This window comes from Cibotium barometz, chromosome 25 (assembly GCF_041138505.1).
Source record: "Cibotium barometz isolate CiBa-2024 chromosome 25, ASM4113850v1, whole genome shotgun sequence".
Classification (NCBI taxonomy): domain Eukaryota; kingdom Viridiplantae; phylum Streptophyta; class Polypodiopsida; order Cyatheales; family Cibotiaceae; genus Cibotium; species Cibotium barometz.
This window is the reverse complement of record NC_141070.1, coordinates 46,266,680-46,291,653: the sequence shown is the minus strand read 5'-3', so window position 1 is coordinate 46,291,653 and position 24,974 is coordinate 46,266,680. Positions and strand designations below refer to the sequence as shown.

The 24,974-nt window shown below is 39.5% G+C and overlaps 1 protein-coding gene across 1 annotated transcript; it reads right to left on the bottom strand.

Annotated features, from left to right (window-relative positions):
* Window positions 1-912: 912 nt before the first annotated feature.
* On the bottom strand, window positions 913-4,240 carry LOC147624633 (uncharacterized). The gene is made up of 5 exons (XM_086819651.1): window positions 3,966-4,240; window positions 3,723-3,781; window positions 2,565-3,521; window positions 1,579-2,007; window positions 913-1,302 (listed from the first exon to the last, which is right to left on the bottom strand). Exons 2-5 carry the CDS (start codon window positions 3,738-3,740, stop codon window positions 1,222-1,224), a joined length of 1,485 nt encoding a protein of 494 aa, XP_086675777.1. The 5' UTR covers window positions 3,741-3,781; window positions 3,966-4,240; the 3' UTR covers window positions 913-1,221.
* Window positions 4,241-24,974: the final 20,734 nt, after the last annotated feature.

The window sequence follows — 24,974 nt, the reverse complement described above, 5'->3', positions numbered from 1 at the left end:
GTTTATTTTGTATATACTGCTATGTACTTTTTCTGTTTGGCTTTTATATAATCAATATAATTATTTTGTACTCTCTTTTTTAATAGTCATGCAAGTGCCTTCAAAAAACCTTGATGCTTGAAGAAATCTTGATGTCTTGTGTAGTACTTGTTTTTTTGGTTCATCAAGCTTCTAAATGTAAAATCAGAAGCTCTGATAAGAATGGGACATAATGGGGGGCAATTCCCCATTCTGCCTAAATTGTCTTTATTAGTGTCAGTATTACCATCCTTATTTCCATTAGAATCTGACAAAATTATCGAGCCTCTGTAGAGGGTAAAATTGAGGGAACCATATCGCTTTTCTTGATGCTTTTATTGAGACTTCTCACTCTTTGGACCTACCAAATTCTTTGTTACTTCCCTCAAAAAAATCCCGTGGTATCAACCCAATCCCCTGTAGTGTTATGATATTGCAGAGTTGATGAGACTGAGTACTGAGGCTTTAAGAGTGTGAGGTATTAGTGCATGATTCCATGTAATGTTTGGTCCAGAAAAAAAAAAAATTCGACATGTATTTACTTGCATGATCTACTAATGCTTGACTGAGTTGGAGCGTTACTGCACTCTACTGTATCAAAATACTTCAAAAGCAAATAGTTTTTGTTGTTATTCCAAGTTCCATTACATCGTTAATGAGATATGAAGAATGCAATCATATATGACACAAGTTTGATTTAAAAAAATAGGATTGAAACATACAACTCTAGGTTATTAGAGAAATTTGATTAAAATCTTAAATACGATCAAGGTTTCTTGTAAGGTTGAGCTTCTCAAGTTAGCTAAAGACACATTTTGTGCTATGATATGCATTTATTCCAAAGTTTCAAGTCGTGAGGTTAAGCATGTGAAGGTAGACCAGTGCTCTTTCTAATTTGCAAATTTGCAATAGGTTGATGTACATCTCCACAAAATTGGATAATAGACTTTAAGTTCCAACTAAAGTCTACCCTTCATTTGCAAATTTGCAATTGCATTGTGTACATCATGTATGCTTCTTGAGCATGTGTGTTGATATACATAGTGAAGACCCTTCATTTGCAAATTTGCAATTTACATCATCATGTATGCCTTCTTGAACATGTGTGTTGATTACATATTGTTAATGTGTACCTAAACTATTGGCCTCTATCTTGACTTGCACTCTTGAAAGTACATTGTGTAGCATGTATGGTTCATGTCATCATCTGGAGTGAATATCCTTGAAAATTTTTTGCACAACATCAGCAAGGTCGTCCACACTGAGGCGGCAATCGATTCCAATCTGCTTAAGGCAGGAAACAAAAGGTTGTTAGATAATCGGTAGAAGGTTGAAGAAATTGTGAATGTGAAAATGAAAACAGGAAAGGTTTAAAGATAGGCACATGCTTAATAAGTGTCCTAAATAGGTTATTTGGGGTTGTTGATTAGAAAGAGTGTTTGCACAAAACACACTAAGAGTGTAATTAGACAGTGCATGCATGTATGATGAAGACGACGACGCTGACGGCGGTGGTCGATGTGCCTCAAAATTCAGCAAACAAACAGACATTTCACGTACTTTGAGCGTGAAGGTGTAAAGCACTGCTTGTTGGAGGGTGGTGATGTTCAGGTGGAGAATCTGCAAGCTCAGGCACTCAAGCGCCGCCACCAGCTGGAGTAGCTGGCCACGCGCGGCCCGATGAGAGAGCATTCGAAACAACACTTGCGCGCCGCCGGCCAACTTGACCTCCACGTCCGCCAGCGCCGACCTCGACGTGGCCACGAGCTCCTGCGTCGCGCCACGCGGGCTGAGACCGGCCGCACCACCGGGTTGCTGGCTGATGAGGCTGCCACGAGGGCTCGCCGCCGCGCTGCCTGCACATACACGCGGACTAACTGCCTCCGCCGCGTACGCCCGCCGCCTCTTCTGTGCTTCCAGCGATGCAAGCAGCTGCTGCAGCTCCTTTATGAACTCCACCACACCGCCGATTATCGACGCCTGGTCATTCTGCGCACATTAGGTTTAACACGCTTTAGCTTGTTATTCAAGTAACAACTTCGGTTAACTAATCGTTAACGAACGTTTAGATAAGCTAATTGAGCTAAATAGAGATAAAAGTAAAACTGCATTATTATGTGGTGATAATTGACTGTCGTGATTCCGTGTACACATGCATATTGCAACGATAAAATTTTATTAAGAGGCTCCCGAGATGATATTCATCCACCGAATTTAACAGCTGCAGCACTGCATGCAGCGTGCAAAATATTAAGTAACACGACGTAGTCATGACAAGGTATCAAGCCTAATAACCTGATTAAAACTTCAACAAGGACTCGTATGCAGATTAACGTTGAGATTAATGCAGCTACCACTTACGGGCACGATTAATGGGCTGCTTTAATTACCCTAACGCTGCATCGATAACTCACGAACTGATTACTGATACATCAACGGAGCCATAAGTGATTATCATTACCCAGACCTACTTACGTTAGTACTCCATGCAAAAAGATTATGCAAAAAGATTAACAGTTAGATTAGAGGTGATGAAATATACTCACCCTTTGGACGTAAGAGCCCGGCATTAGAGAGCGAAGAATCGCCAAGTGCTCGTTCATCTGCTTCCGACGGTTTCTTTCGACGCTAATGTGCGTCATTCTCGGCCCAGTCTTTGACGTCTCGCCGGCAAGTACCCCGGCTTCGTTCAATGATCTCTCCACACGCAATTTCTTGTTGGGCTTATAATCATCTTCATTGTCATCATCATTATCAACATGATTCACTCCATCCTCATCCACAATATTCTTGGCATTGACAAATATCTCCTTTATCTTAGCATTATCATCATGTTTTGCACTAATATTCCTCTTGAGCTTAGCAGTTTCAACATATTTTCCATTAATATTCTTCTTGAACTTAGCATTATTAACATTAATCATGGCATTGAAAGTTGCACTCCTGGTCTCCGGCTTCTCTTCCTTAATTAAAGCTTTTTCAGCCACCACAGTGCTCTCGGCGCTTAAGGGTGTTAATGATTGGGTCAAATAATCATCTTGCTTCGTCATTATAGACCTCTCTAAATTGCGTCTAATCTCCTTGTTTTTCAGTTTCTCATCAAGCTGACTATTATTAATGCTACTCTCGGGCTCTTGCTCCAGTAATGGGAGCTTGAAATGGTGTAAGTCAGGAGAAGCGTCTTGGTGCATAGTGGTGGTTATAGTGTTACTGAAGTGTACAGCAGGATTATTAGAGCAATGGTGTTGCCCGTCAAGCATCTCAACATCATCTGCCTTTGCTTCATTTCCTCTACAATAGAGAATATCTAGGAAGTTTGCCTTCTCATGAGCATTTTGCATTGAAGCCATGAAGCTAATATCAGATTCACCATTCACAATCTCGCACAAAATGTCCATAGCTGAGGCCGTGGTGCTTGGGCTATTGGTCATCTGATGAAACTCATGATAAGGAGGAGGCGTGCAGTACACTTGGCCGATTGAACCCCTCGAGTCCATCAGTGTCTGTGGCAACAAACACCCAAACATCAGCATCACGTGGTTTATACTTACATAAAACAATTGCCAATCAACCAAATAGCATTATATCAGTTTTGAGCTTTTGCTTCAAAATATTTGCGATTGAAACCCACATAGGTCGAAAAGAAAATTTCAAGCTAAAGCTTCTCAAAATGTAGATATCTAAAAGCATGTTCAGCTCCTCACATTTAAACCTGGCTCCATGTCTCGCGTACTGCAAGAATCGTCAACTCACGTAATCCCACCTATAGTACAGGGGTTGAAAAGTTCTAATGTTAGAAGATTTGAATACAAGACAACTTTGTAGATATAATGTTACTACATATACAGAAAATCATGATAGTGAAACCCTGTATTAGATCCGAATCAGTCCATTTAAAGATGCGTATTATTGCCGAGATCAACAAAATCTTGTGAGATAGCTCTTACCTACTGATCAGTTATAAATTGTGGAGCTCCTAATTATATAACGACTCGGGTAGTGAATCCAATGGAATTGTATATAGATGGAAGTGTTAATGCACGAAACTTAATAGGCTACGAGACAACGTGAGTCTAAGGATGGATCTACTGAACGAGATTTGCTATTCCACCACTATGAATAGGCTAAGTGTGGTGTTGGTCTACAGCTCAAGTGCTTGCAAGGAGAGAGCATACTAAGGAGGGATAGTGTGTCGAGACGATGGGACAAGTCTCTTCTGCTTGGCTTGCTCTCGAGCTCTCCTACTTATATTTGACGTTTCCTCGGCAAAAGGTGACGATGGTGTCCTCTCACGCGCTTTTCCCCGCGTGAATAATCTCCTATTTCAAAGCATTTCCCGAAAGCTTACAAAAGCCGCCATATGGAATAACCCCATTCACTACCACTCCATGATACCATGGTAAAAATCAAGTGAGTTCGACCTACACACGTAATTTTATGAAACCTTAATAAGCAATTGTTTAAAAAATTGGGTATGCTTAATGTAGGTTTAGTTCTAAACTACTAACCGTGTACCTTCAACAACATACTACATGAGTAGAACAATTTGTGATGCTCCATAATGAAAGACAGTTGATAGAAGCCCTTTAATGAGATTGCAAAAGGTTCATGAACGCTCGGTGTGGTCATGTCTTTCAAGCACTTGAGTCTTGCTGTAAGGATTCTCTCAAATTGATACCGCATGTCTGTGTGGCCAGGTTTTTTAATGGGAGCTGAGAGGGTACAAGTACCCACTCGACTGAACGGACAGTGCAGGCTGCAGCAATTATGTCAGAAAATCTCACTTGAAAATCTCCTAGAGCTCTCGATGATTCTGATCCAGCAACAAAATAAACAGGAAAGCAAGAAATAAAACACGTACAAGTCAGAAATAAACTTGTTTTCTAACCAGTAAAAAGAAAGGATCAGCCGGTTTCTACTGGAAAAAATTGCACACGTTAATCGCTGTATAACTACTAAAGTTTTGAAATCTACACTCGTGAAAATTACAACCGGTTTTTCTGAATTTGGGCTGTGAGAAATTACACTAAAGGACCGGTTTTTCTGAATTTGGGCTGTGAGAAATTACACTAAAGGACCGGTTTTTCTGAATTTGGGCTGTGAGAAATTACACCGAGGACTGTTTTTTACTCACTGCCCGGCCCTAAATAATATCACGCCTTCGTATTTCGTGGAAGACGTTAGCAAGAATAGAATTTATCAAACTTAATTCTAGAAGGTTTGGAGGAAGCCGTTAGCAAGAATAGAATTTATCAAAATTAATTCTAGAAGGTTGAATAAAAATGTGCGCGTGGGACGGTGGTGGGTGTAATATTTAGAAGGTTCCTAATGCTGATCAAGCAGCACGTTAAGGATAACGGACACGGATCGAATGTGGGCTTTGATTAGTTCTAGAAACAAGCCGTTGATTAGAATGATCCAGGTCTTTATCAGTACCCACATGACTTAAAATTTAAATAGCGTCACACACGCACACAGAGGATGCAGAGGATTCCCATCAAAGGGATTCCTTTTTTCTGATGGGTATAAGGGGGATTACTGCAGGTTGTCCGAAAGAGCTGCGAATTGCACAGGGTAAACTGTGGTGCTTGGGAGCATCCATTAGATTCCTCATTTTTTTCAATTTTTCTTGTCCTAGTTTAAGGGCTTTAATGCTACTTAAGAGGCGACCAGTGCACGGATCACTGAGGTTCCGAAATGGATCGATTTTGCTGCAGATTTGGCCATTAGGGACAGCTAAGTACAAACTCTATGTGATTTAGAAAGATCCCTGGTAAAGCCGGGTAAGAGAAGGCTATTAGCTTTGGGCAGATGGGAGGCTTTTACCATGTTATGCATATCATTTGTGTATGTGTATTGAAACGTTAAACATGCTTGGCTGAGCTCCGAGATTTTGCACCACCCTCTGTACCTGCGCAAAATCTCTTTGATGTTGAAGTGGTTGACATTTTTCACCGCCGTAAAAAACGAGGAATATTGTGAAAATTCCTTACTCCACTTTACAGCATTACGAGCTCCACAAGACCGTGAATGAAAGGTCTTCTGTGCTCCCTCGCGCTTTTATAAGAAAGCCCTGCAACTGATGAAAGCTGGCGGGCTTTGATATATTCAATGCTTCCCTATAATATATTGTATTGGGTCACGAAACCAATATAGGCGCATTTGCAAAACGGAAAAAAAATAAAAATAAAAGGGCTTCCTTGCACAGACAGTAACGAAAGGTTTTGAGTGCAGCAAATCGATGCTTGGCTGCGTGCACGACCGCAGACCATGCCGGCAGCAGCCGCATTACATTTAGTTTTGCGTTGTCGTCACTGCCTCTGCAACTATGCAGCCCCACGGGCCACATGCATCAATCACATGAGATGCAAATGTCTCAGTGTGATCATGATAGCCATATTGAAGAGCTCCTCGAATTCTAATGCCAACGATCCCCATATACCTTTAATGTGGTCACACTAAAGTCTTGTAAATTTGTAATCCTATTGCCCTCGCAAACATGCTACTAAATCATGTGACCAAGAGATCTTAAACGAACACGCTTCACTGTTTCATGCTAATGATGAGATCATGAATCTTGTTTTCATCCAATAAGATTTCATTTCAAAAGAATCTTGTTCTTCTTCATGACAAGGAGAGATCCATTTAACCATATCATAGCATTCAATTCATTCAAGGTTTTCATGTCATAGTATATATTGACACCTTATGATTAACTAAAGACTTCTAGCTATTGGTTCAACAAATAAGGGCTTTTGCACAGGTTTGAGTAGAAACACAACCAATGGTTCTAGAATTATATGATAATCTAGTTTTATTGGATCAAACTTTGTTGATTTTTATGGTCAATGAAAAACTACTACAATCCACCAAGTTGTCGGCTTGCAATCAAATATGCTACTTTAGTTTCCATAATTACTAAAGATACACACGTCATTGCAACTACTCGAGTGTGTGTGCGCGCCCGCCGTCGTCGTGTGTGTGTGTCCGCGCAAACATCTCACACACACATTTTGTAAATTGTAGTGTTTGTACATAACACTTGTCAATCATTTACTTAGCTTTCTATGCATCCTTTAGCCTATGCAAGCACTCCTTATTGTGTTGAGAGTGCACCCTATAAGGAAGATGAAAAATATCTCTACATGCGTAGGAATTCGTATGAATATGTCCAGGCTTATGTGTGAGGAATTTCAATTGCTAGCCTCTCCAAGGCCACATTAAAAATTTTTTTAAAGGTAATATCACACATTAGTCTTCTATTGGGATCAAAGAACAGATTTCAAGGCTTTTTTACTAGCCCATTTAAGCACAAGCATTATTTTATATGTCTTGTAGGTGTTATGATATCATATAACCAACCTTAATTTAATAAAAGCATCATAAAGCTTATAAAAGCACTCCTTATCTATGTTATTTTATTTAAGCTCTACCACAATCAAGATGAGAGACATCTTCGCATACATAAGAACTCCTATGAAAAAGTATGAATGTACATGCAAATCTTATCTATGTGAGCTCTATGTCTAGAATATGTACATAATATCTTATAACAAATTTTTAGCCTTCCTATAAAATAAAGATACTCAAGAGATTTAAGGACGTTTATAAATAGAATAATATGTCTTGAGGTGCCTTGTTTCCTCATTTCTCACATTCAAACTAGTGGAAGGTGCATGATGCTATGTAAAAGCATGCTAAAAAAACCATAGTAAGGTGGCCTACTTTTTGTTTTAATAACACTATTAAAATCTTTTTTAAATAGCATATTTGTTTTTTTAATAAAAAGTTAAAAAATCATACTTTTGAAGTCCTAACATCATGAAAAATCTCTTTATTTGTTTTATTTCATACACGAGAGCTTTAAAAACACTTAAAGGTCTTAAATAGCAAGGCTATCTGTAGACATCTTACCATGTTTTTACACTACTATATTAGAGGGTACATTTCTCACTACCCTTATGATCTAGTAATTTTAGGTAATAAAACTCATTGGTTTGTTCTTCTCGTAGAGCGGAAAGTGTCGAGGCCCATCAATTATGCTTTATGCATGCTATAGTGCATCACTTAAAACAATGAATAAAAATTCTATATAAACTTTGGGGGCTCTACAAGAGATCTACCCATTACCTATGTTTTCTACCAATGTTTTTAAGGAGAGTTTCTTTGAAGTATGTGATCTTATATGCCTTGGTATAAGTGTCGATAATACCGTCAGTAATAGTCGTTGATATGTGCGTCTGAGCATATGGACACTTATTTTGACGTGTATACAGACTCTGGATAAAATTTATATCAATGCTCATACCGACAGTGGAAAAACATAAACCCGAGAACGTTTCTCCTCTTTTACCCTTTTTCAGCATTCAGTTTTTGTAAATCATATCTTCTCACACGCAAGCCCTCTCATCATTCTATCTCTCATCCTCTCCCTTACAACAAGTAGGTAAGGGTTTCCTAAGTGTTAGGGTAAGGCTTTCTTTTTAGTTTTGTAAGTTTTCTTTCAAATTTTAAGTTTTGGTTTTCTTTTTGAAATTTTGTAGGCCCCTCTTCTATTGTGCAGGCCCTCTAAACCCTGAACCCTCATTATCTCTATCATCCTCGCTTGTAAGCATGTAAGGGTTTCCTATGTGCTAGGGTTAGGATTTTTTTAAGTTTTGTAGGTTGTTTTTTTTTGGGGGATTTTGAGTTTTTGAGTTTTGCAAGCTTTCCTCTTAGGTTTGGCACCACACTACAAGCATTTAAGCAGCCAAGTAATATGTTTCATGCTAGAGGTTTTTACCATACTTCCATACTCGTATGAGTATGCCATATCATTTGCCATATGGAAAAACTATGCTACAAAAAAAGAACCAAAATAAACAAGAAGAATTTAGCTTATGCATGTTGGCATCAAAGAACCTAGCTATGAGAGTATGCATGCTCCCAAGCCTAAAATAACAAACTCCCAAGCACTTGGGGGTGAAACAAAACCATAGTTATGATAAGAAAAGACGGTCTCTTCACTAATGTTTTGAGTATTTTCACAGCCTAAGTCTTGAGAGGGAGGAGGGAGGGCAGTGGTGGCAGACACCAAAAGCGCTGGAGTTTGCAGCCTCTGCGACTCTACAAAGAGATATTGAAAATAAAAATTTGAAGTAAAAAACTTTAAAACATCTAAAAAAGCCCTTATTATTTTGGGCACATGTGCTTTAAAATAACATACGAGTTCTATTGTTTGCATATGCAAACGTTTGCAAAGTCAAACATATGCATATGGAAAAAACTATGGTTTCTAGGTTGTCTTTGTTGAAGCTTAGAAGCAAGAAAGCTCTCCACCAGTAGAGTAGGCCTCAAACATACCATATTTTCTTATGACGCACCCCTGGGTGCTGTGGGAGCATTTGTTTTATTTATTCTATGCCCTTTTGGTTTTAGACTCTGAATAGCCTTATGCATAGACTCTATTGTGTAGTCTATCCATAAGAATCTATTTATAACAGTCTATGCATACGGTCTATTCAATAGAGTCTTCTACAATAGGCTCTATAGTCTATGACTATGTAAAGAGTGTATGCATACTATTATGCATAGAGTCTACTGTATGGACTTATGCACAGAGTCTGTGCATAGTTTTATACATAGAGTCTATGCTAGGAGTATTATGCATATAATTTTCAGTCATGGTCTCTATGAATCCCTCATGGTGTAAAGAGTATTATGCATAAGAGCCTATACAATAGTATTATGTATAGAGTCTATTGCATAGTCTTATGCATAGAGTTTATGCACTAGACTCTAAGCATAAGACTTTATGTAGAGTTTTATGCATAAGACTCTATGCATATTCTTATGCATAGGTTTTTCCTTCATGGTCTCTATGCATGCCACACTAAGCAAAGACCATTATGAGTCTTTTGCATAGTATTATGCATAATACTATGTAAAGAGTATTATGCATGGAGTCTATGCATAAGACTCTATGAATAGTCTTATGCGTAAGAGTCTATGCAAAGAATTATACATAAGACCCTTTGCATATTCTTATGCTTAAGAGTATGCTTCAATGATGGATCCATCATCAAGGAAGATGTAGGTGCTACCTTCTTGACGTGTATGCTTCAACTCTTGTTAGCTCAATTTCCCCATGATATCCTCATGAAGCAGAAGTGTTATATCCTCTATCAGCTCTATCAAGAGTTCCCACATCCAAACAAAGACGTGGATTTCGGTAAAAAGTGGATGCTAAAGAGAAAGAGGGCCACTATGAGACATAGAAGGGCAAAGATATGAGATACGATTAAAGAGGGAAATTTTAATAAGCCCTATATCTTGATGTAGATGATTAGAAGAAGGCTAGGGCTAAGATACTTAACACTCCTAATAAGGATAAGCAACAACACGAGGTAGCTACAATGTGTCACAAAGGTTTGGACGCTTCTCATCTCAGCAGTGGTGGTGATGCCAGACGCTTTCCTGATAAGGATAAGCAACAACGCGAGGTAGCTATAGTGTGTCACAAAGGTTTGGATGCTTCTCATCTCGGCAGTGTTGGTGATGCTTGACGCTTTCTTACATAGTTTTTAAGTGAATCCCTCACGTTTACTCCATGTGTTTAAGCATAGCTTGTACCAAATGTGGGCTCAATTATGGTTGACAAATGTGTGTAGAAAGAGGTAACTCATTGTGCCTATACACAAGATGAGTATGACTATGCATAGAGGTATGGAACATCCGTATTTCTCACAAGAAGCTAGACAGAGAAGGGAATCCAATTAATTGGGCCGACATTATCAACTACGTAAGTATATTTAAGTTTGCAACTTATGGTTTGTAGGTGATAGTGCGAATGATGATGAGTAGATAGGTTGTATTTTGGTGGATGCTTTTTGTAAGAGCTTGGCTCTAATCTTTTGAAACATAACAACGTAAATAATTCTCTTAGCAATATAAATATAATCATATTTGTTTGTAGAAGTATGTCTTGCTTTGGAACACCTTTTCTTGAGTCTCTCTTAAATCTGAGATTCATATTCCGATGCATATATACCAATAGTTATTCCAAAACTTTCAACACGTGTTTCGATGATTTTGTTATAGGCATTGCTTATATATATATTGACAATCATGTATTGATGCTTGTACCGATGATGATACAGATGAGAACAGGAGAGGATAAATGTAAACAAATCCTAAGTCTAAGATGTTGGTTACGTGGTCATTCCCTTCTAGTGGGGACATGGGAAAATATTTTTTGTATATCAACCTTTAATGTATAGAAAATTAAGGAAAAAAGATTATGCATAACAAAGAACACATTTTGTAGGCATGTCACTAATGTTTATTTCTAAAAAGGCCTAAAGGCCATTACAAAAATGGACCATTTGGCCCATGTACAACTAAATTTTATCAAATCTAGAAAGTAAAGCACTAATTCCACTTTTAGTCATTTACTAAAACACTCAATCTAGAAATCAATGCATAAATGAGTGCTTGTGAAGGAAATAGAAAAAGAAACTATTGTTTTGCTGAGGATTGGAACATGTAGCTAAAGATTGTTCACATAAGAATCCAAAGTCTGTGCGACCTTCACCTTTCGGTACACAAGAAGAGGCTCCAAGGAAAAATATTTTGAAGAAGTTAAATTAAAAGTGGCTATTGTACAATTGAAAGTGGTTATTGTGTAGACTAGCCAAGGCCGCATGCAAGAGAAATGGATCTAAATCTAAGCAAGCAACAGAAATGGATCTAAAACTATGTAAGATGATAGTTCAACAAAAGGTGGGGTATTTCTTGGCCACAAGGGGCGTTAAGCTAAATCTAAGCAAGCATTATTAGCTAAAGTAACTAGGAAAGCCAAGGGACCTATGCATAAAGCTTAGACAAGCCGAGGGGCCTATGCATAAAGCTTAGGAGCCATCGACCATGCCAAGGAAGGCATAAGAGGGTTGTCAAGAATGAATTTAAAGGAGTTTCAGCTCTTGGGAACTCTCTTGATTGTGGCACCTATATATGTACAACAACCATGTATGTTATGTGTACATGCATGTACATGAAATGAAATTGCAGGACAGTTGCTCTCACCTCTTCAATTTAAAAGAGTCACAAATCCTCCCGAAATTGATATCTAGAGTAACCTGCACAGTGGAGCTGAATTTGAGGGCGACAGTATATGTCGTGTTGCGGCGTACACGGCGAGTGGTGCCATTCACTCTAAGCAGATTGGTGCCGTGCTCGCTGCGTGCTGCAGCCAGATACGCCCGAATCGCAAGCCCATGCAGGTCGCCACCATTCAAATTTGCCCATCCGTCGCGGCCAAGGTAAGAAATAAGTAATTCCTTCTGATCCGTCGGTCAACAGACGGTTTCCCTAAGGTTGCTTTGTTTGAGCCGCGAGTAGAACCTCTGATACCGCACACCCTTTTGTCTCCTTTGATTATGCGCATCGTCTTTGATTTATCTAAAGCCTTTGCTTGATCCGAATTGCTTCCCATGTACTGGTTCTTTCAATGATTTGAGACTCTCTCAGTTGCCTACTTATTTAGTACGCTCTTTGCTGCCGGATTTCAGAAGATGCTCGGTAATAAGGCGTCGCAAAACTGGCGCATTACTCAGTTAAAGGAGCTCTTTCCTTTGAAAGAAGAAGAAAAAAAGCTTGGACTTCATAACTCCATGCGTGCGTGTCAAGCCCTGCTTGTGCGCCTTGATTCAAGAGTTGCAAGTACCTCTTCAAATCTCAAATTTCGAAATTCGAATGTGCAGATGTATTTGACTCTTTCGGCCGGAAGGTTAAACTCACAAATAAACCAAGACGATCCAAAATGAAGTAGCACCTCACTAGAGCTGTAGCCCACAGATAATCTTCACAGGAGCGATGGCAGTAGTGACGAGCATATGAGATAGCACATAAGTTCAACAAAAGGGAAAAAATTTTAATGGATTTGCAAAAAAAAAAAACATACAATTAGGTTTTCTCTAATTCAAAAATGTGGAAATCCATTTACATCTGGTACTTTATCGTCTCAAAAATTAAATAAGCTGGGGTATATCTTCATTTGAAAAATCCAAAGAATATTTGGTCTTTTTAAATTATCCCTTGAATCTATGGGGTTTTTAAATGGGGAGACTTATCCTTCTCCATGTATCTCTAAGGCACTGCAAAATTTGTATTGCTGTACAAAATTGACAGAATATGACTTTAATTGGCTCACCACTTCAATAATTAAATCTTAGTTATTATAAAACACATGATCATCATGTTTATTAACATGTTCACGTGTCATCTAACTATTTCTTAGTTTTGTGTAATTAAAATTTTAGCTCAAAATATATAAATTGGGTAGATCCTAATGGTCAAAGTGTCCTCTATAACTTTGTGTAATTAAAAGTTTAGCTCATAATATATGAATTGGGTAGATCCTAATGGTCAAAGTGTCCTCTATAACTTTCTCTCCTAGAAGAAATTATTTTCATGTGCCACTGGTGAGATGATCCAAAAACAAGTGCCTATGTGAGGTAGCATTGGTGATCAGATTCTCCAAAAACATGTGCCTTCTTAGAAGATATGAGTGATACCATGTTGAGATTTACTAGATAACATATTTCATATCTTAATGGTGTAACTATAGAACACATTGTAATCTAGACATTTTATCTTTTCATTTTGTTTAGATTCAAGGGTTACATGCTGACTAGATTTACTATGTAATGAACAATTGTTGTTACATTAAAAATAATTGATATTAAAACGTGTGCCCATGTTTACCATTGAACCTAAACCGTATGTGATTAGATATTTAATAGGATTATTACCAAAATTTGATCTTATTTTGCAAACATTACACCAAAGTCCAAGGTCATGCACCATTCATTTTTATACATGTTATGTGATTGAGCTACTGACATTTGCATCACTCACATATGGTGGTCACACCACACTCAACCATCAAAGCAAATGTTTTACTTTACTTGTATGCTCCCACCACAACATTAAGCAAACAAAATTAACATTCGAATTGGCTCTTGAAGCTTCATTCCTCTAGATTGAAGATCAGGATTTACGGGATTTTTTGAAGATCTACATATTTACCCTACTTCATTTATGCATGATATTTGGACTACAAGGAAATTGCATGTAGCAAGTATAGCACTAAGCCATGGAACAAACTTGACAAATATTGGGGTCCCAATTCACCTCTATGCCTACTACTAAGGCTATACTTGCTACTATGGGCACAATGTTGAGCAACAAGCATAGCAACAATATTTCTTAAACATTTTGAATTTAAAAACACAAGATTGACTTAGAATAGAATGAGAAAAAAAACGTAATATGTCATAAACTACAGTTGTGTCAAAATGATTGGCAAAATTTTCACATTACTCAAACAAAGGTAAGCCTCCAAAAAAATTAAAATAGTATTATCAACATTATTTATTTGCAAGAACCGAGACTTACAAAGAGTTTACACTAGTGTAATAGGGCATACAAAAGACCATTAACAAAAAACATAAGTTTCTCGTGAGATGAGGGGGCATGAAAAAATGCTTAGCATTGAAGTAGTGCACACAAAGACCATCAACAGGAAACATAACTTTCTTGTGATGAGAGGGGCCATGAAAAAAGTGTTTACGATGAAGTAGCGCATATAAGAGAGTGCATATAAGAGACCGTCAACAAAAACATAATCTACTCGTTGATAGAGGGCCCAAAAAAAAGGCCATTGACATGAAGATGAGCTTATTCATTATCACTATTATCATCTCTCTGTCTTCATCTTCACTACCATCATCACTACCAATATCACCATCATCTTATACAACATAAAATAAAATTAACATAGGGTAATGAATTAAGTGGCTATATAATGCATGCATACTAATAATTTTACAGTATTTTTTACATTTTCTTGGGTCCTTACATTTTTTGGAGTTCACAACATGATAACCAATCAAATGCCTTAGATCAGATACACTATTTTACAGGCGGATTGATTTCGACCTTTTTTTTCGACGGATTTGAAAATGCAAAAAAAACCATGAAAAGCATCGATATGCACGTCGAAAAAAGCGTAGAACCCTCGATATGCTTGTCGATATACGCATCGATGTGTGCATCGATATACGTGTAAATGTGTGCGTTGGTATGCGTGTCAAAAATAATAGTAATTTTTCAACCACGGTTTCGATGTTGACAATGACACTTATATCGACGATTATATCGACGGACGGAGGTTTTATTTATTTTTTTAATAATGGTACATCCAGATGCAGTCCTACAAAACTGGGTGTACTGATATGCCAGTTTCACAAATTACATCCGTGTTCTCTACTGAAAGGTCATGAAAGAGCAATTTTTATTTAGTAACAAAAAGTTACATTGCTCATAATGGAACCGACAAAAAGTACACAAAAAAAGGCATAGAGCTGACAAAAAACTCGGGGGATCACTCATAAATATGTAAGCATAGCACGTGGGTTCAACAGAAGGGATTTTTTAAATCCCTTTTTTTAACACATTTTTTACATACAAAAGGGAACCATTTAAAGGAGGTATTTACAGACTCAAGAGAAAAAGGGTGTGTTTTATTCAAGAAAAATTTACAGATAAGGGGTTTTTTAATTAGGCCTTGAACGCACGTGATATACAGAGTTTACATATAGTGAACCCCCCGACACAAAAAGAAGTACACAAAAGAGGCCCGACTCTGGTACATAGGACCTAATCATCATCATTGCCCTCAGGGTCTGGCGCACCGGTCCCTACAAAAGAGTATTCAAGGGGAAAAAACCTAGAAATGACAAGTGAGGAAAAAACTAATTGATGGGTGGAAAATGAACTAATTGATGGGTGGAACTAATTCCAGTAACCCCTAAAAGGACCAATGAACTAGAACTGGAGGTCTAATATATTGTTATTGTAGTAGTACCTATACTCCTCTTTCATCAAGGAATAGTGTACTAAGCTTCCTTCTATAACAATAAAAAATTATAAATCAAGAACTCTATTTTTAAATTTTTAGAATATGAATCATGCATGTGATGAAAAACAAGTAGAGGGAGAGGAGACACACACACAGGAGCAAACCCTAACTAGAGAGGGAAGCCATCTCCCTTCTCACGCAATGCATAAAGCCATAATCCATAATCTACAACACACTACTTGTGTTGTGTCCACACACAGCTAACCCTAGCTAATGTCCACACACTATGACCAGTTGCACGCGATCATTTATGTCACACATATTACTACCTAACATGCCAGCACTGCAATTGGCACAAACTGACATCGAGCTTGAATCTCAACAGTCCCTCTCAAGCTCATGATGTACTGCCATAGATGAAGATGTAGATGAGCTTGGGCTATCAAAGCTCTCAACACTCCCCCTCAAGCTCATCCCACGTACTCCCAACATAGTACGGAAGTACTCAAACTTCTCCCTGCTAAGTGGCTTTGTAAAGATGTCGGCCACCTGCTCTTCAGTCTTCACATACTGCAAATCCACTGTACCATCCAACACTTTCTCTCTGACAAAATGATAGTGGACCTCTATATGTTTGGTCCACGCATGAAAAACTGGATTCTTGGCCAACTGTATGCTGCTCATGTTGTCACAATGAATGACAATCTTGCCATCAATAGGATCACCCAAATTAGCCAAGAGACTCTTTAACCATACTCCTTCACATGTAGCAATGGATGCACCCCTGTATTCAGCCTCTGTACTAGATAAAGCAATAGTAGGTTACTTTTTGCTACTCCAACTCACCACTGCACTTCCAAATGTACCGGCATAACCACTAGTAGACCTCCTATCATACGAGCTACCTGCCCAATCTGCGTCTGTGTAGCCATGTACATCCAAGCCTTTACCATGCTCATAAAGAAGACCATAATGTGCAGTGGTCTTTACATATCGCATAATGCATCTCAGTGCATCCAAATGAGGTTTTCTGGGGCTTTGTATAAATTGGCTTACTAGCCCCACAGCATAATGCGTCTCACTGCATCCAAATGAGGTTTTCTGGGGCTTTGCATAAGTTGGCTTACTAGCCCCACAGCATAACTGAGATTCGGGTGAGTAGTATCGGACGCGTGTATATTGGCATCTAAATTCGCGTGTATTGAAGTTTCAGAAACGCGTCTACCAGTGTGTGTATATTGGCATCTAAATTCGCGTGTATACTGGTTTCAAAAATGCGTGTATCAGCGCGTGTATATACACGCATTATTACACGCAAGAACTTTATTAAGAAAAACTCCATTCCTTTACAAAATTAAAAACTATTTTCTTTAAACCATCTCATAGTACATTACAGTATATATCATTACACAATCCCACTACATGCATTTACAACAATGAAATATATTCAAAAATAAATCATAAGATGATAATTAAAAGACAACATATACAATAGAAATGTCATCAATTTAGAACGATACAGTGATGGATTGGTTAGGGTTCGATCTCATCTTCAATAAGATCCATCCTTGCCAAACGATCAACATCAATATCCATTTGATCAATTTGTAAGGCTACGATTAAATTTATTCCACTATCGATATTCTGTCCATTGATAATGGTATCGATGTCCTGATCATCCTCATCAACATCACCATCATCCTTAATGGTAGGGTCATTCTCATGATCATGAGAAATGGCACGCTCATCCTCATTATCATGATCATCTCTTATTTCTTGATCATCGATCACAACATCTTCATTGGCATGTTCGACATCATCTTCATTGTGGCTTGTTACATCCTCCATATGCTCCATATCAGTGAATGTATTATACATCACTTTGGAACGTGGTGCAATAGGGATGACGTACCACCATTTAATGTCATGCACCATTGGCAGATAGATAACCTACTCAAATACACATACTGCAGTAATTAATTAACATATCAAAAGTCAAGGGGTACGCGAGCTTAGATATATATGTACATGAAGCACATTAGTAAAAAAATGCATACCTGCTCACATTGTTGTGGCAATACGAGCCTATCTTTCTTTGTTTGCCAAAACTTTGTAGAGTCAATAGTTATATAGCCACTTGCATGGCGTTTTATCGTTGCATTAGGCCCTTTTTCCACCACGTTCATTTGCCATTTGACATCCAAAAGATACACAAAGAAGCAACGAAAGTCAAGCCTAAATATGTCTTGGATTGTGCCACAATAATCATCCATTTTTCCATTAGCTCCCTCAAAGCTACTAATGACACCGCAATCTTGTGTATTCCTCTTTTCATCAATTCTTTGTGTTCGAAAATGCTTGCCTTCACACCATATAGCATTGAACATAGTGCACTGGACCAAAATAGAAGCAATATTTGTGTAAGCAATGTGAATAAATATTAAAAGCAAATCACTTACAACTAATGCAAAACATTAGTTCTATGTATCTTTAACATGCATCCTCGTGCATACTCCCCCATTCTTCCGTCGTGATATGCAGCCCCTCACCGCTCTCTGCTCTCCCCATTTCCTCATGCAACCAATCAACATGGATATCATTTGGAAGTGTTGCTAGATGCTTAGGATACGTCTTACGAGAGCCATGTTGCCTCCGAAAGAGAGCTCTTTCTGCTTGCCTTTTTGTCTTTGCATCCTCATATCTTGTAACCCATCTGCTCATCACATCACTATTAAGGATGCAAGTGAAATTGAGATCATCAATCAATGTTCTGTCAATTACTTTACTCTGTTCTTTTCCTTGAGGCACAATAGAGGTCATCCTCAAGTCCTCTTCATTGCTCCATAGTCATGGCAACAAAGAGCTGTCCACCTGACCAAGAAATTTTGAAATATATACAAGAGACTCTTGTATCAACCAACCCTCGGCCGCCATGCTTCCTTCGGGCCTTGCACATGAGTGTCTGCAGGAATTCTCCACATGATGCCATCATCCGATCGATGTGAGGAATGCCATGACATGAGCTCTGCTATGGATTTGCACTTGAACATGTGTTTGATGCGAAAAATTATAGAAAAGTGTCGCAAGACTTTACGAGGTACATCAAAACTCTTCACATATATTCTATACCTTGCTTCACCACAAGTGGGACAATGTCAACCCTCCTTATGCGTCCCATGAAAGAGAATGCAATCATTGACGCATGCATGTATGCAATCATAATCCAATCCTCCAAGAGATGTCACATAGCGCCTTGCTATGTCTCTTGAGGTGGGTAGTCTATTCCCCTTATGTTTGATAATAGCCTGCATCCAATATCATCAATTAGTCCTAAACCCTAAACCCTAAACCCTAAACCACTAATTCAAATTTGCAAGTTAGAATGCTTACTTCAATAATGTGTTAAGACTTGCATTGCTCCATCCATAAACTGTTTGTATATTGAGTAGTTCAAGTGAAGCACGTAAAATAGAGAATGTGCACCCTTCAAAAACCGGTGTCGATGAAACCTTGTAAAGATGCTCTTGTTCCATATCATCGTCGTCCATACCTTTGGGATCATCCCTAAAAAGATACCGCACCATATCATCAAACACTTTCTCTTCCACAACTTCGTGGGGTGCAGGGCTATTGTCATCCCTTTCCCACTCATCTCTGACAATAGATCTCGAAGCTCCAGCATCATCTCGTCGATGCTTTGCGTGCTCTCGCCGCGCGTAGGGCACCATGTTAGAGTGTGGTGCTGCATCCTGCTTCAATTAGAGTATATATATTACAACTCCATTAATTTAATTTGGATACCATGAGTCATTTGAATACTATCAATTTACATCTACTCACCTCTAAACCTGTTTGATTCCATTCTCCATACATGGAGATGTGATTCGAGGTAATTCGACACGCTCGTACAATCGCGCTCGTACAATGCATCCTTGACATCAATTACACATACACTTGATCCTTTGTCCCAACCACACATCGCGATTACGATGACGCATTGTCTCATTCTCACCAGAACTGCTTGAGGAGGTTGATGATATCCTATGTACAAAAGAGCAAACACAAAATCATAATCAGTTTTTAATGAAAGTATAAAAATTTCTATAAATCGCGTGTAACAGTGCGTCTATATCCTTAAAATTGCGTGTATCAGCGCGTCTACATCCTTAAAATCGCGTGTATAAACGCGGTTACATCCTTAAAATCGCGTGTATATATGCGGCTACATCCTTAAAATCGTGTGTATAAACGCGGCTGCTTTATTATACACACAAAAATACATGCACTGTTACACGCGACGACCTGTCTATACCTAAAATAACCCGCCGCCTTCTCCAAATAAACATTTTCAAACTAAGATTTTCTCTCCTTCGTCGCTCGCCGCCTCTTCCAACAGAGCACTAAACCTAAGTACAAGGAGCAGACAAGGAGCAGACATGGGTGAAGGAAACCAGCCAAAAAGAAGACTCACTTTTTCAGAGGTGAGTCAGTTTGTCCTTTGTCCTGTCTCTTTCCTTCCATTTGTTTATGCTATTGTCTCTTTTCTTTATGCGATTGTCTCCGTCCTTCTCTGGTAGTACTTTTGTGAACGATTGTGACAGTGGGCTTTTTTTATAAGGACGATTTGTGGGAGGTCGGTCGCTTTCCAAAAAAAATTTGCGCAGGCCGCGTGTAGGAATGCGTGTATGTCTGCTTGTATCCTATTTGCACAGACGTTCACGTGCATATACACGCATTTTTGGACGGGTGTATACAATCGACTGTGTTTCACCCATGCTTGCGATCCAGGTTCTTCAGAGAGATGATCCCATTTGCATATGGCTTGCCTTCACAAAATCATATGTGCTAGCTTGCATTCGTGCTTTGATCCAATCATGTATATACTTTTATTTTTGCAAATTCTTCATGGATCCAGGTTCTTCATCCGATCCATTTGCATACGGCACTTGGATGATGGAGATGCTAAATCATTTTGGGTGCCATCCTGGTCCAGTTGAGCTTACAGAGTACATGTATGCCCATCCCCCTCCTGGATTGCCTGGTATCTATACCCCGCCCACGAGTATCCATGTCACTCCACTGCCGTCTATGCCTGTGAGTCCGCGACGAGACGGCATGCAGCTTCTCCTCTTCCACGCCCACCGAGGAGACATACCCCGTCCCAGACACACTCACGCACACCCTCCCAGGCACCGTCACGTCAGGGCTCACAGCCACCATCACGTACTCCCTCACAGCCAACAGTCACGTAGACAATCCCCCAGTCGTGACTCCACCCATAGTACAGAGGAGAGCAAACGCCGCAGTAGGAAGAGTGGGAGTGGAGGATGTGGCGGGTGCTTTGGTGGGGGAGGTAGTAGGGCACGCAGTGAGAGAGGAGATAGAGGGAAAAGAGTTAGAGGAGACAGTGAGGATGAGGAGGAGGTGAGAGAGGTGGAGGGAGTGATCTGCTATGATGTGACGGATAGGGGCGGGGTAGTGATGGATGCGAGGGGGAAAGAGGTAATGGAGTACATGCGTGGGGTAGTATCAAACTTGTATAGAAATTGTTTTATTAGATTTAAAGATCAAAATAGCCGATTAGTTGGGGAGGTGATAGATGTACATAGTCGGTACCCCAATCCCCCACATGCGACATTCTCGGATGTATGGGGAAGGACGCGAATAAGGGAGATCTTAAGTAATAAAAGATCTCACCTTAAGAAACTCGCGTATGATGATGGGCTAAATGTAGCTGCGGGTGGCTATCCTGCCGAGAAACTTGCCCCACTGCGCACAAACGCGAGTGGAAGGAGGCAAAGAAATGAGCAGAGGAGGATGGCGTGAAGAGCAAGCAGCATGTGGAGGCACGAGCGACGGATCTAGATGGAGACCATTGGATCTTCACATTTCGGATCTGGTGGCGTCGAGTCAAGAGTTCGTAAGTATCTTGCCACTTTATTTGATTGTTTACTTAATTCATTGATTCTATGATTGTTTTAATCTTACAAATTCTGTTGATTATGATATAGCGACGGGTTATGGGGAGGAAGCCCACAGCCCACGATACTGGGTATGCTCATCGGCATAGCAGACGTGACACGTGGGCCCTCTTCAGAGCCGACGTATTACGGACGCACAGTTTGAGATGGCCATGAGACCATACGGTCGACAGGTACTTGAAAACTCTAAACAAATGATTTTGGTTTATTGAATTACATATATATGTACTTATATACTATATATTACTTGAACAGGCACAAGCTGCTGCTGCACCTGCTGATGATCCTACCACTGATGATCCACCCGCCACCACTACAGAGGGTGGACGTGAGCACTACTCATCGGACATTCCGACTGATGTGAGCTCGTCTGATCATGGAGGGAGCAGCGAGTCATCATCTGGGTCTGAGTAGTACTCAGACTTATAGTATCACATTCCATATTGAGGATGTGGTTGTATATATATTTTTGTAACTGAAGCCATGGGCTACTTCGACATATGGACTTCCTTGTATATATGTGTACACATAAAATTTTGATAGTAATATTGAATTGTGAATTGATAGTATTGCATTCATGTCTGTCTTGAATCGTGTATTGACAATGTATGCATTCATGTCGTTCTTGTCTTAAATCTTTGATAGTAATATTGAATTGTGAATTGATAGTATTGCATTCATGTCTGTCTTGAATCGTGTATTGACAATGTATGCATTCATGTCGTTCTTGTCTTAAATCTTTCTCGTGGATGATGCAATGCACCCAAAAAAAATCGAAAGAGTGCTATTGGGTGCTAGAATGCTGGAACAGCATTCAGGTACCAAATAGCACTCTCTGGATTTTTTTTTTGCTCTCTCTTCGCGTGTATAGACGCACGCATCAACTCTGCAAAAGTCGCGTGTATATACGCAGATACTCTGTGAAATGCGCGTGTATAAGCGCAGCTAAACTGACAAAACGTGTGTATACACCCTCGTATCAGCGTGTCTAAGTGCAGCTAAACTGACAAAACGCGTGTATATGCCCTCGTATCAATGCGTCTGACTTCTTCTATACATGCACATTTACACGCATGTCTCTGGCCACGATGATACACGCGCTGATACACGGGCCCATTACTTTTTTTCCACAAGTCATTTTTAGCGGCTAGGAGCACGGGTATGAGCCCGATCCCTTGTAGTGTCGGCCCAAAGCTTTACATTATGCTCCAAAGGTGTACTCATTTGTTTACACCCTGTCATCCCATATTTTGCCAACATATCCAATGCATATTGGCGTTGCACTAACCATGTCCCTGCATGGTCTTTGATCACTTCAATCCCAAGAAAATATCTCAATTCACCCAAGTCTTTCATATCAAACTGCCCACTCAATGCCTTCTTGACATGCATAACATCTGTAGCATGATCTCCTGTGATAATCAAGTCATCCACATAGATGACAAGTAAGACAATCCCATCATCTATTTTCTTCACATAGAGTAAAGAATCTGCTGAAGAAACCTGAAATCCAAGGGAGATAAGATATCGGCTTATCTTATCGCTCCAAGCATGAGGTGCTTGCTTCAAACCATATAATGCTTTCTTTAACCTGCATACATGAGTGGGATACCTCAGGTGTACATATCCTTCAAGCTGTGCCATATAAACTTCCTCTTGTAAGTCACCATTTAGAAATGCATTTTTCATATCCGTTTGATGCATTTTCCAACCATTTGCTGTAGCCATCCCATTTGATGCATTTTCCAACCATTTGCTGTAGCCATTTGATGTATTTTCCAACCATTTGCTGCATCCATTTGATGAATTTTCCAACCATTTGCTGCAGCCATCCCATCTTTGCAACTGGACTAAATGTTTCATCATAGTCCAAGCCTTGGGTTTGTGCATAACCCTTAGCTACCAACCGCACTTTATGGCGCTCAATGGAACCATCTAACTTGCATTTCACCTTGTAAACCCATTTGCAACCAATGACATTTTTGCCTTGTGGTAAGGCAACCAAATCATATGTTTCATTATGAACCAATGCCTCCATCTCAACATCCATTGCCTTCTCCCATACATGCTTCCCAATAGCTTCCGTAATGCATAGCAAAATCACGATATGTCAACTTGTAACTGGATACCTGACCCTTTGGGATCTCTGCAATGCATGCGGATCACTCTGAACACCTATCACTCTAGCATGTGGAGGCACATATCTATCCTGCCTTGTGCGTAAAACTGGTATGCCACGTTCCTCATCCAAACTTTCTGAACTTGACGACTCATAACATGTAATGCCAATTCCTTCAACCTTCTTTTTCCCTTTATCCACAGCACTACTCCCAGTGCTCACACTCTCATGCCTCAAGCATCCTCACCATGGACGTATAGTGCTACTCTCAGACTCTGCTCGCCCAGACATAGAAATAGAACTTGCTTGTGGCAAGTTAGCAAGTTCATCAAACACCACATCTTATGAGATAACCACTTGCCTAGTATGCAGATTGTAACATTTATATGCCTTGTGATCCTGTGCATACCCAACAAACACACACTTTTCTACCTAAGGGTCCAACTTTCTCCTTCTCTCGTCAGGCACATGTATATAAGCTATGCAACCAAACACTTCCAATGTCTGCTGGCCTAAAACCTATAAGCCGCATCTATGGCATACTTCCATGTATGGCGGTTGTGGGTGTCTTATTAAGTACATACATCGCTGTGGCACACACTTCTGCCCAATAATAGTCTAGCATGCTCTTTTCATTGAGCATCACCCTGGCCACATCACAAATGACTCTATTCTTCCTCTCATCAGCAACACCATTTTGCTGAGGTGTGTACCTGAAAGTTAACTACCTTCTTATGCCAGCGGCTTTCTCAAGAAATTATCAAAAGCATGTGAGGTGTATTCACCACCTCCATCTGTTCTCAAACATTTTATCCAAGAGCCATATTTCTTCTCTGCAAAAGCTTTGAAGTCCATAAACTTTCCCAACACTTCACTTTTCTCTCTGAGAAAGTAAATCCAAGTCATTCTGCTGAAATCATCAATGAATGTCACATAATACAAGTTCCCTTTAATG